This window comes from Odontesthes bonariensis, chromosome 21, assembly GCF_027942865.1.
Source record: "Odontesthes bonariensis isolate fOdoBon6 chromosome 21, fOdoBon6.hap1, whole genome shotgun sequence".
In the NCBI taxonomy this organism is placed as follows: domain Eukaryota; kingdom Metazoa; phylum Chordata; class Actinopteri; order Atheriniformes; family Atherinopsidae; genus Odontesthes; species Odontesthes bonariensis.
This window is the reverse complement of record NC_134526.1, coordinates 26,396,549-26,408,722: the sequence shown is the minus strand read 5'-3', so window position 1 is coordinate 26,408,722 and position 12,174 is coordinate 26,396,549. Positions and strand designations below refer to the sequence as shown.

General features: G+C 39.6%; 1 protein-coding gene across 9 annotated transcripts in view; it reads left to right on the top strand.

The window, feature by feature from the left end:
* The window catches only part of caskin1 (CASK interacting protein 1), a 140,113-nt gene that overhangs the window by 108,190 nt on the left and 19,749 nt on the right, over positions 1-12,174 (top strand). For 6 of the 9 annotated variants that reach the window (XM_075455045.1, XM_075455043.1, XM_075455042.1 and 3 more), the window contains exons 11-15: positions 269-514; positions 4,551-4,655; positions 5,363-5,481; positions 8,817-8,898; positions 9,415-9,524. In XM_075455045.1, the coding sequence (XP_075311160.1) occupies positions 269-514; positions 4,551-4,655; positions 5,363-5,481; positions 8,817-8,898; positions 9,415-9,524 (662 nt within the window). The remainder of the gene's footprint in view (positions 1-268; positions 515-4,550; positions 4,656-5,362; positions 5,482-8,816; positions 8,899-9,414; positions 9,525-12,174) is intronic. The other 3 variants (XM_075455046.1, XM_075455044.1, XM_075455047.1) reach the window with 3 other exon arrangements.

The following is a 12,174-nucleotide window of genomic DNA, read 5'->3' as shown; positions in this document are numbered from 1 at the left end:
CTGTACATTTTATATCACTGTTGCACACATTTGCTTGTCCTCTTCTCCCCATCCTTCTGATTTGACATTGCTGCATGCTTCACCCTCCTCTTCCTCTTAGTTTGAGTTATAACCTCAGTCTTTGTTTTTAATTTTCTTTTCTCCACCCCCCCCTCTTTTTTCTTACGTGTAATTCTCTGTTTTGTCGTTTGTTTGTTACGTGGCGGTGGTTCACTGTTGGCTGGTTGTGTGTGTGTTTCCGTGTGTCGTCACGGTGGGTGTTATCTAGGTTTGGCCAGCACAGTCATTTGCACTCAACAGTTTCAAAAGATACCGCTGGTTCCCCCGGCGACGGTTGCCCCTGCCAACGCGGTAGTCAACGGCAACGACACCACGTTCCATCAGATCCATATCCTGCCTCCACCGCCTCCTCCTCCACCACATTCCCATCAGCCACTGCTTCCACTTTTCACTTCCTTTGGCTATAACAGGTCGCCCGTGACAACTCCACAGGGAGATACACCCACTGCCCCAGGTACACGCCCACTTTTCATTATTATTATTATTATTATTATTATTATTATTATTATCAAAGCTTCAAGGGATGTTTTCATCTTGTGTCTGTAAAATGTTCAATTCTGATTGGACACGGAAAATTGTGATTGATGTTTTAAATGTTTTCTTGAGAAGGCATCCATTAAAGCTTTCTGTTATGAACCATTATTTATGTAATTTTATGTATTGTTCATACTGTCTAACTTTTGTTTTTCTGTTTTTGCTGTTGCTATCGTCATTACTGAGGGCCAGTCAGCTTATGAAGAGAAGTCTAAAGTATTAAAATAGCCTACTTGTTTCTTGTGGCATTAAGGTGGCTGCAGAACATATCCTTCTCACTGTAATTCAGATATTTTGCGGATGCGTTAGTACAGAAGACAACCCTTAAAAGATAGCTTAGTGAACTTTTATCTTTACAGGGGCACACAATATGGAGGACAAAAACTGACAAAAGAGAAAATAAATACAAAAAATATATAAATAATGATAAATTCATATCCTTTTTATATTCTTTAATCATATCTTATTCATTTATTTAGATATTTAGTCCTGTATTTATTTCTCCATTACTTTTTTTATTAACGTCTTCCCGCTATTTATTTACATGAACTCGTTGTTTTGTGAACTTAGGCTAATTTTATGGTACTTTTTTTTAATTTAGATCATTATTGCTGAAATTATTTATCTTCTTTTTGTTAAGCCATTTATATATTTTTATATTGATTTTAGATTGTGAACATTTCAGCCCTCCATAACATATAGCGGCCTCTGTTACACACTCTGTTGGTTCTAATCCAGTTTTGAGAAGTTAATCCAATTAATGTTGCCTCAAATCAATTTGTATTAATACTAGGACACAAAGCCTCATCTCAGGGCAACAACCCTAACCCAGCTGCACTTATTCACCCTAAGGCTACAGCATAACATTCAGCTTTTTCACCACTGACACCAAAGATCCTCATTAGAGTCGCTATTTTTGTTCCAAATTAAACTTCAGAGCCACCAAAAGTATATATTTGTATCAGTTTAAGACTTAAGGTCCCATTTAAACATGGAGTCTGTTGCATATTGTGCTTCAGGTCATAATGGGTTGATGCTTCCGTTGTTTGCTCCACTTGTGAAACAGCATAATCGAGGAGAAAACATGTAAGCAGCATTAAAGTACAACCGAAGCTGTGCGATAGATGGTGTTGAAAGGTTTTCCATGATTGGTTGTAATCTTAGGGAAAGTCTCAGTAAGATTCCCACCATTTTGTCACGAACCTCTGGTCACCTGAGTTGGTTTGTGATTGAGTTGAATGGTTTTCACTTTTTTTATATTTATTTTTATTTATTTTTTGGCAGATATTTTCCCTCCTTTTGTCCTTTCATACTTTTTTTCTCTCCTTGATTATCACTGTTCCAGCTGCCAGAACTTTCAGAGTAGTTTCTCATACAAAAAAAAAATAAAACCCACACTGCTCATTCCTAACCAGACTGACTTTTCTGTTCTGTCCTTGTCTTGTGTGTTAACGTCCCATCTGATTGGTTTGAAATATCTTTTACCCACATTGTCCTTCTGCCCATAATATGTGCGTGTGTGTGTGTAAAAAGTGAGGATACTTTGGTAAAAAAAATTGAGAGGAGAATGTTGGAAACTGTTGTGTCTGTGGTGAATCCAGGATTAATATAATTTGAAACGTTGGCGTTATCAGTTTGAGGAAAAACATGACTCAGTTTTCCCTAAAAAAGGAAATTGTTGTTTTGATGACAGAGGTTTAGTCGAAGAAATGGGTGATATTTTCTGTATGTTTAATCAGACATTGTATTTGGAATACTGCTCATTTTTTCTTAACAGTATTTTTATCTTCTTGGATTCATGGCTGCAACATGTATATAATTTTTAAATTGCTGAAATTGTGGATGCAAACATGCAAAAATTAGCAGGTAACAAAAGGTGAAATGTTAGAAAATGTCCCCCTCTATGTTTCACAGGTAAGGTGTTCACCAACTGTTAACTCCTCTGTGAATTGGGTCCCTTCTTTAGATGCCATTTTGTTCCCTCCGGGAGAACAAATCCTTTTAGACTCGTTGCCTGCCACACAGTGAGTCCAAAAAGCACCCCAATCAATCATGATAAATACATCACCAGAATGCATTTCCCCTGAGCATCTGTGGATTCGGTGAGAGACTGCAGTTTCGCAAACGTTTCAAGTTGAATTGAAGGCTGTTGACAAAGGCCGCTTGGTCTTTTGTCTGACGTCACTTGGAGGGATGCAAAATGGCCACAAGAAGGAGCTGTGTTATCACATGAACTTTTTAATGTGTGTGTTTCTCTTGAGCACTATTGGTCACACATATAAACCATTAATAAACCTTTATTAAGATGGTTATGATGGTTTATGACGCTCTCCAAATGCACTACAGCAGCCCCATTCTTATAAGCCCAACATATATAATCACACACTTATTGATGCATTATATATGTATGTGTATGTACATTATGGCATATATGTGTATATACACAGGTATTTGTGTAATGGATTTATTTATGTACTATGAGTATATAAATGTTTTCATATATCTTTATATATATATATATGCTCTATTTTTCTGTGTGTGTGTGTGGACATGACTGTGTGTGGGAGAGAGACAGAGAGAATGTACGAGACTGAAAATGTGGTGTGTATGTTTGAAGCTTAAACCTCCCTCATCAGGCTTTTACTCCCTCCTAAGGCTCACTCTGTACTTCCTGTCCCCGTTAAGTATTAGTCGGGAATTCCTTTAACACCACTTTATCCCTTCTGAAAAATCTTGAAAAATAAGTAACATCAGACAGGCTTAAAAAAAAAAAAACAACGTTGGTAACTTTAGCAGATTTTTCCAGATCGAGGCAAAATTGCACTGAAAACCCTTGAGTATCTACTACTTTTGGATCGAAATGGGCAACCCGTGAAGGAAGAGGCGAGATCACACAGAATAGAGAGAACAGAGACCACAGCAGAATTTTTCAAAATAAAATCTGAAAAAAGACATAAAACATAACTTCTTAAAAATGTCAAGAACACCAACTTTCTGTTGTTGTTTCCTTTCTCTGACCTGAAATACAGATGTTACATGATAGCAATCTGTAGTTTGACTGAGACACCTCGCGGCAGTGTGCGGGATAATTGATGCAATAGTGAAACTAAGGAGTTTATAGATTGAAAAAAAAAAGCACGTGTATGTTTAGCTCTTTAATCTTAAATTTTGTTGTGTAAATGTATTACTTAAATTTCAGAAAAAATTAGGCTTTTTCTTTTTCTTCTTCGAATTTGACCCATCTTTTTCCTTACTCCCCCCCCCCCCCCCCCCGAACTCATGTTAATGCATAAATTACACTGACCATGTAACCAAATCACACTAGATTAATTCTAAAGTCTAAATGCTATAAATGCTCTCTGGTTATATCCGTGATCCAAAACTTTCTACTTGAGTTGTTTTGATATGACATCAAAGTCAGGTTTATTTATATATATATAGATATATATATATATATAAAAATGAAGTTTTACCTTAATGTTAGATCTGCAGTATTAGATTTATATTCACATAAAGATTAGCACAAACAACTAAATGTAATATGAGAGGGTTTTGCCAATGGTGTTGAACCTCTGGACAGTTATCAGTACCCAGTGCAGTTCCATTTAGCTCCGTTTTAGCCACTTGTTTTGGTTTTAAAGCTAATGATGTTTTCACAAAAGACCCATTAAGCAACTGCCCTGTGAACGTGGCAGATCATTTAGCAGCCAAAAAGCCAAAAAACAGAAAATGGGAGGAAATATTGCACTGAAGGTGACTTGCTAATGTTGCATCTTATATTTAAAAAGCAATAAGTGCTGCATTCTGTAGCTTTGTCCTGCTGCCCACATTTGACCAGAAGAAGAACGCACTTATTGAATTGTTGCTGCTTCTGCGAGTACCTGAGTATAAATCCAGCAGTTTCTTAGGCCACTTTAGGATCGGTTAGCAGTTAACAGTGGTGTTCTGTGTTGAAGGTTGTCGAGGCTCAGAGGCAAGTCCTCACAGTTCTCCCACCCCATCCAGCGGGCCCCATGGAGGCTCCAACGAAGAGATCTGGGTTCTGCGCAAACCCGTGGCAGGTAACTAAGCCGCGCTGCGCTGAGCCCTCAACCTCTGACTCCTTAAAGTCTGACCAGGGGCCAAACAGTATCTGACGTCCGTTGGCAAAATCATTCACTCCAACTGTCCCCAAGAGCAGAATCCACCCATCGATTTGTTTGAGCCATATGATGATGGTGTTTGAAGGCTTTCAGATACTCTTTGACCTGCTCCTGACAGTCTCCCATGTCCTGCTTATCCCTCCATCTGCAACTTAGTTGAACTCAGTGTAGGCTGCAGGCATTTGCATCGGTCTACAGTCTGTGTGCGTGTGTCTTTCATGTGGGAGAGAACAAAATACCAAGGAGAGAGAAAGAAATGGGAGAGAGAAACCGGTGCGGGTGTGTTTGTGAGCGTGTGAGAGCGAGGAGCACGTCTTTATTCCACTTTTGTGTTTGTCGCTCAGTCGTCTGTCCGTCCTGTCCATCCAACCACATGCTGTCCAGTGCATTTCAATGGAGAGTCACACCTTTTACAGTGTAGATATCAGCTAAACCACTCTGTGTGTGTGTGTGTGTGTGTGTGTGTGTGTGTGTGTGTGTGTGTGTGTGTGTGACTGTATGCATCCATCTGTCTGCTGCATGTGTGCATTTGTATGGACAAAACCTGTTCATAATGTCTGGGCGGTTGTATGGCCGTGTGATTGCACGTGTACTACGTGTGTGCGTGCGTGCGTTTGTGTTTTCAGGTGGGGATCGCAGCAGTATGGGCAGTTCTGGAAGTGTAACCAGTGTGAGGTCTTCAGGCAGTGGTCAGAGTGCTGGCAGTGCTGCACACATCCTCCATGCACAGGCTGAGGGTGTTAAGGTACCACACACACACACGTGTTCTTACTGTAAACCAAACTTAATTCTTACTGAGACTTGCAACTAAAATCTTGTGATTTATTTTAAAAGCTTCAATTTTTGTTACCAAAAATAAAGTCAAACAATATACTACCCTCTAAGTAAGTTTAGATAAAAAAATAAAATAAAATAAACTATCACTTAACAAAATAGATTAAAGAAATATAAAATTAGCCAACAGAGAGACAGTGCTTTTGACGAATAAAGAGAAAATTGCTATCAGTAAATTAACAGTGATGCTGTAGTGTTCAATTTTATGCACCCCTAGGACAAGTTCACTGACTAACCTCAATGTATGTAAATGTAAATGTACTTTATTTACACGACAATCCTTACGGTGTACCAAAGTGCTTTACAGCAGGTAATAAATAAAGAGAAGAGTAAGTAAAAACAAATAAAAACAATAAAAGAATAGTGAAAGCAATAAAATACAACAAAATCGAATAAGATAAAATAAGATAAAAGTGTCATCATACTACTGGATATTAAAAGCAATCCTAAATAAGTAGGTTTTTAGCCTAGATTTGTAGAGGCCCAGGTCAGAAATAAGACGCAGCACGACAGGGAGCTTATTCCAGAGCCTGGGGGCAGCGACAGAAAAGGCTCGGTCACCCCAGTGTTTTATATTTTGACCTGGGCACTTCCAGCAAAAATGAATTTGTTGACCAGGATTGCGGACTGTTAAAAGCTCAGATAAATATGATGGGGCGAGGCCGTTAAGAGCTTTAAAAACAAACATTAAAAGTTTAAAAGGACAGAAAGCCAATGGATGGAGTTAAGAACAGGAGTGATGTGCACACATCTGTTGGTGTTGGTTTAAAGACGGGCAGCAGCGTTCTGCACAAGTTGAAGGCGACTGAGAGAAGACTGGGAGACGCCGACATAAAGTGCATTACAATAGTCTAACCTTGAATATCAGGGCATGGATGGTTTTCTCAAGGTCATGACAACTTAAAAACATTTTAATTTTGGCAGGGAGACGCAACTGTAAAAAACTAGTCCTGACGACATTGTTAATTTGTTTGTCCAACCTCAGATGACTGTCAAAGGTCACTCCCAGATTTCTGACAGTTGAACTAAGCTTTGAAGACTAAGTAACTAACTAAGCTTTTTTTCTTTTTTTAACTTCAATGTATATAAGAAATATAAACAAATGTAATTGTTTATGCAGCTTCACTCAAGAAGAGTTGGGATAAAGTCAAAGACCGATAAGTTTAGCAGCTATAAATAACATAAAGTCTGCTGGAAGATTCTACAATCAGCAGATAACAGGTGAGGGCGTCAGGATCAGGTATAAAAGGAACATTCACAAGCAAAATTCTATACAATTCACGAAATACCTCAGTTTTTTTGTCCGATTTTATCACAGCCCTGAAAGCTGCAGAATCAAGATGCAAATGTTTTTAATGGTTATCATATATATTATATGATTTTCCCCAGATCATTCATTAGAGTGTTTCATTTTTTATGAGATGATGCATTTACATAGCCTAGAAATCTAGACGCCCCTAGCGACCGCAAATTGAATTTGCTCCCGGGTGAGTCTAGTCAGTTGTGGTCGTTTTGCGAGGCTGAAAATCGAAACTTAATCAGGCCAATCAAATCGTGAGGAGCGGGGTCGGAGGCCGGGCTACCTAGTGACGACAGAGGTGCGACGTTTCAGTGTGTAGTTCCAGAGAAAGGTAAACAATGGCTGCGCCCAGCGAACAGTCTTTCTATTTGGCTTTGGCAGCGACTCTAGAAAATTTAAATATACAGTTTTCTTTGCGAGACGAACAGATAACTCCACTTAAAGCTGCCGTCGGCAGGTTTTCAAAATTCCGAGTCTAAAGTCGGAAAATTCGAACTGATACAACTTTCAGGTCCCTCCCCCAACCTCTACCAAGCTCCAAACCGCCCCCAAACCCCTCCCCCTCTGTGGACGAGGTTGTGCACGTGAGTTCACACCTATGTGCGCGCACAGAAGCTGGGGGCAGACTCACGCTCAACATGGAAGATGCTAACGTGATTGGTTAAAAACAGCCGGAAGCGCTCGATTTTTGCAAGCATGATTACAGGCTTTAGAGGGAGCTACAGAATTCGGGATTTTTCCTAAACAGCCGATTTAATATTCTAATTCCAGAATCCCATGACAGTTAAAGCTAATATGACTAAAAAAAAGTTGCCGACGGCAGCTTTAAGTTTTTCTTGAAAAGAAAAGGACGTTTTCGGAGTTTTGCCCACCGGGTAGGTCGCGCTGACTACGTAATCCTTCTTCATCGCTCTGATTGGTTGTTGCGCCATCCTATTGCGTGGCGTTGAGTGCAGAGGCAACTTAACAGACAACCGTTTATCCCGCCCACACTGCTATCCAGCTGCACTAGACCCCTGTACAGCTTTTTGCTGTAGGGGTCTAGCTTGCTAGGCTAGCATTTACACCGAAATCATAAATGATAAAGTAATCTAATTTCATTGTTCTTAACTGACAGATGGGGAGGATCTAAAACATTATGTCAAGGCATGCATGTGTAATTCTGTTTGCTGCACTGAGATACAGTGGCACCCACAGACGCAGCAGAGTTTAAGGGTCCAGCAGGTGACCTTCAAGCAATCAATATGATTGCATTGACTTTACGAGGCTGAAGTAACTAAATATATAAAGCAGTTAGCTCGAGAAAACAAGCGTTGTCATACAAGATAGCAACATAAATGTCTTCATGTAAAAATAACTGCAGGGTGCCGTAGCCGATAGAGACCAAGCGTGAAACTTTTTTTTTTATTATCATCATCTCAAAATCACAAGTCAATTATCTCGAGGTAACAAAGATTGTCTCGTCGTGAAACTGGATGCACTTCTCTTTTGCATTCGCTGAAATAAAGATAAAATGCTTATGGAAATAATTTAAAAATGGAGATGGAAAAAAAAAAGTTAAGAGGGAAACATGGAAATGAATAGGCTGCAAATTATACAAATATTGCAAAATGACCAAAAAAATACATACAGCAATTTTAAATAACTTTAAGGCAAAATATTAAAGCAAAACTCTAAAAGAAAAAAAACATGGACAATTAAATGCAGTGATAAAAGAATAAATTGATGGGCAAATTATTATGTGGCTGCCCATTTCAAACGCATAGCCATTGTTACATGCTAACAGGTGGCCATAACATTAGTAACAGGAAAATGAGCCTTTAAAAAAATCAATATCTTGTCCCTGGGGAAAGTATGCTTGAATGCAAATATTTTAAGCTACCAAAATGCCCGTTCATGTTTATGCATGCAAGCACTTATAGATATGTGTCTGTGTATATTTGCAGCTTTTAGCCACGGTCCTATCACAGTCTGCCAAAGCCAAGGAGCATCTGCTGGAGCAGTCCAAGTCTGTGGACCAACCTGCAGGCAAGACGAGGGAGTTGCTCTGCAACCCTATTACTGTGTTTTAGACAAGAAAAGGAATCACAGCAAACACACTGAACACTTACAATGTTATGAAGCTGGTGAGTAGGACAGGGAGGAGGAAAAGGTGAAAACTGAGGAGAAGGAGACTTCAGTTAATAATTCATTTGTCTTTAAATAATATCATCAAATCACGCACGCACACACACACACACACACACACACACACACACACACACACACACACATCTTGGCTTGTTCAGCAGACAGATGGCCAAGGCAGGGGATGTAGGAGGAAGTGTAGAAGTGTGTGATTGGCTCATAGTGTTTATTTGTCTTGGAAAGCAAGAATTTGATTGGTTGCGTAATGAAGCAATGAAAGAAACTGACCAGAAATAAGTTGGCAGAGGAGGGTAGAGGTCAGATGGCGAGCTGGGTGAACACATCTGTTGATCGATGGAAGTGTACAAAGATAGGTTGACAGCTTGTAACTGGCCTATGACATTTTTTTTCCCACAGGCTCTGCAGGCTCCTCTCGGACATCGAGCCAATCAGGCTGTCCACTCCATGAAGCGCCGCCTTACGATGCCACGGCAACCAGGAAGGGGGAGGGACCAGGCGAAGGAAAGGTAGGACAGTCCCGAATCCCCACAGATTCAGTCTTCTGTGAAAGCACAGAAGTCTCACACAGGCAGTCGCCACCATCAGCTTCTAACTGCACCGGGATGAGAACGCAGACCCTCAGTCACCTCAACCAGACTTAACACTCACTCTCATACTTGTACGCACACACTCACACACAGATACACACACACACACACAAATACATCAAGATGTCCCAGCGGTTTCTGTCACAGCTGGCTTCGTCCGTACTGCGAGTGTTCGGATGCAGCCACGACACGGTGAGTGTGTGAGCGGATCTTGTGGGAATCTTCTGCGTCTTTCCTTCTCTTATCAGTTACCTGCGATTCATCGTTATTCACTCCTTTTCGTTGCAGCTTCTCTTCTTCCATTGCAGTTCTTTTTTTTTCAATTTTTTATTGGGATAAATCTCTATACTCTAGTTGGTGTAATGATTGTTTGTTTGTGTGTGTGTGTGTGTGTGTGTGTGTGTGTGTGTGGAGGCAGGTGCCCAGGAATGTGCACGGTGTGGGTGGACTAGCTCAACCCAAGAAGTGTGAAGCTTACACCATGTACATTACGATGGCATTTACTTGAGAGAGTGCGTGTGGTTGTCCATTGATTTGACTTAATGTCTAAATCTATTTTATTATTATGATATGTTATTTCAAGCTGATAAACCACTGAGCATCTTAAATGGCAGGTGGTCGTGGTGAATGTGTATATGTGCGTACTCCGCTATGTAAGCCATGTTCCAGTGACCATCTGTTAGCTATAGTAGAGTCCTGATTCCTCAGCACCCATCCTGATACTTCCGTCAGCAGGGTAACATAGAGGAAAGATGAGAGAGATCACTGATCATTTCTGAGGGACAGTGTGAGCGAGAAAGAAAAGAGGGTCACAGGAAGACATTAAGACACGAAGAGAAAGATAAAGAGACAAAAAAGTTACAGTTAAACCCATCCGTGGGTCCTCATTTATGAAAAAGTTCTTTTTACTAAGTCCTAAAATAATTGGATCATGTGCTTTCATCTGATTCCTACAAGACGTCAAGCAGAAAAACTTTGTTTAAGCAGGTTGTAAGAATCCCATTTGTAACTCACACACCTGTGGTTAACAAGTCTAAATTCTGTTTCAGCCGACAGTCCCTATGTGGCGACCTCTTCTCATATAATGCCTACATGTGAGGGTTTAGTCAGATATGGCCATGGACCAAAACAGAAAAGTCATCTTTTTTCAGACAAGCTGTCAGATATGGTAGGCGAGACTCCAGCCAGACATCAAATGTTATTCTATGGAAAAATAATGATTCGATGAGCAAAGCCAGACACACTGCTGCTGCGAATGTGATGGGAACTGACATTCTAAGAAAAAAAGAAAAAATGGCCCTGCCTTAAACTGTGAGGTAAAGAGGATAGCCATACATAACACCTGTTTATTGTTTCTTCAAACCTTTAATAGTTCCTCTTACATTATTTATAAAGCTCATGCAAAGTTCATCTCAGACATGAAGGCACATGAGCCTCAAACTGCAATACTAGCAGGAAAATCCCTTACACTATACACCAAGACTTTGCGGAAAGATAAGATCATTTCCATATCAAAGTAAGGTTTTAAAAATAACTCCATCAGTGTGGTTTTAAGCTCAAGTTGTGATTAAGGTGAAATCTTATTACAGCACAATCAAGAGGTTACTGTTGCTACAGTATTTGGCAGTAATGGCTTGCTTAAACCTGAGTTGGTTGCAAAATTTATGGAAATCTTTGCTGGTAAACATTTTAAGCAAGTTGTTTCCACAGCAATAAGCTAAGTAACCCAGAAAATGTAAGGTCCAAGCCAAAGTACAGCTAACAAAATAGCTGTTGTGGGAGGTCAAGGATTTTATTAAACTTACAGTAAGAGCCACATCTATGGAAGTTAAATGTGACTTGTTTTATCTGGATATGCTTATATGAAGAAATAGATGTGCCAGATGTGAAAGCAACCGAGAAAAATGTGATTATGCTTATGTGGTTGACATTGTTTGACTAGTAAGGCTAATGTTAGCGTAGGAAATAAAGGGTAATTGTTTCTATGAAATGTACAGAGTTGCGAAGCATTTAAAGCACTGAAGCATAGGGGGACACAGGAAAATTGTGATATTACCACTGACGTGACAGCATATAGCACGAAAAAATAAAAAAAATAGAGAAACTACTAAATTTTTTAGTTGTATTTGGTTGTGTTTTCTAGCTTTGTAGCATTTCTTATTTGCAGAAGATGAACTGTATACAACTATGTAAAGTTTACATAATCAATAAATTGAATTTTAGTTACATCAGGTCATATATTTTTACCACAATCCATTACTCTTCACTCTAAACCGGCAACATGTTAGCAACTTACATGCAGCGTTAGCTTGATTTAGCTTTTCCGCTGGTACACCTGGCCATTAGCTATTGATGGGAATAAAAGCGGCTATAGTATTAATTAATAACTGTTATTAAGTCATTATTTTGACTTAGTTTGACTATTAAGTCATTATTTTGACTTAATAACAGCGCAGCTTGCTCCAGCTTGTGCTAACTTATTTTGACTTAATAACAGCGCAGCTTGCTCCAGCTTGTGCTAACAGTACAAGTAAAGCTAATCCACAGAGGCATCCGTGATGTAAGTCAC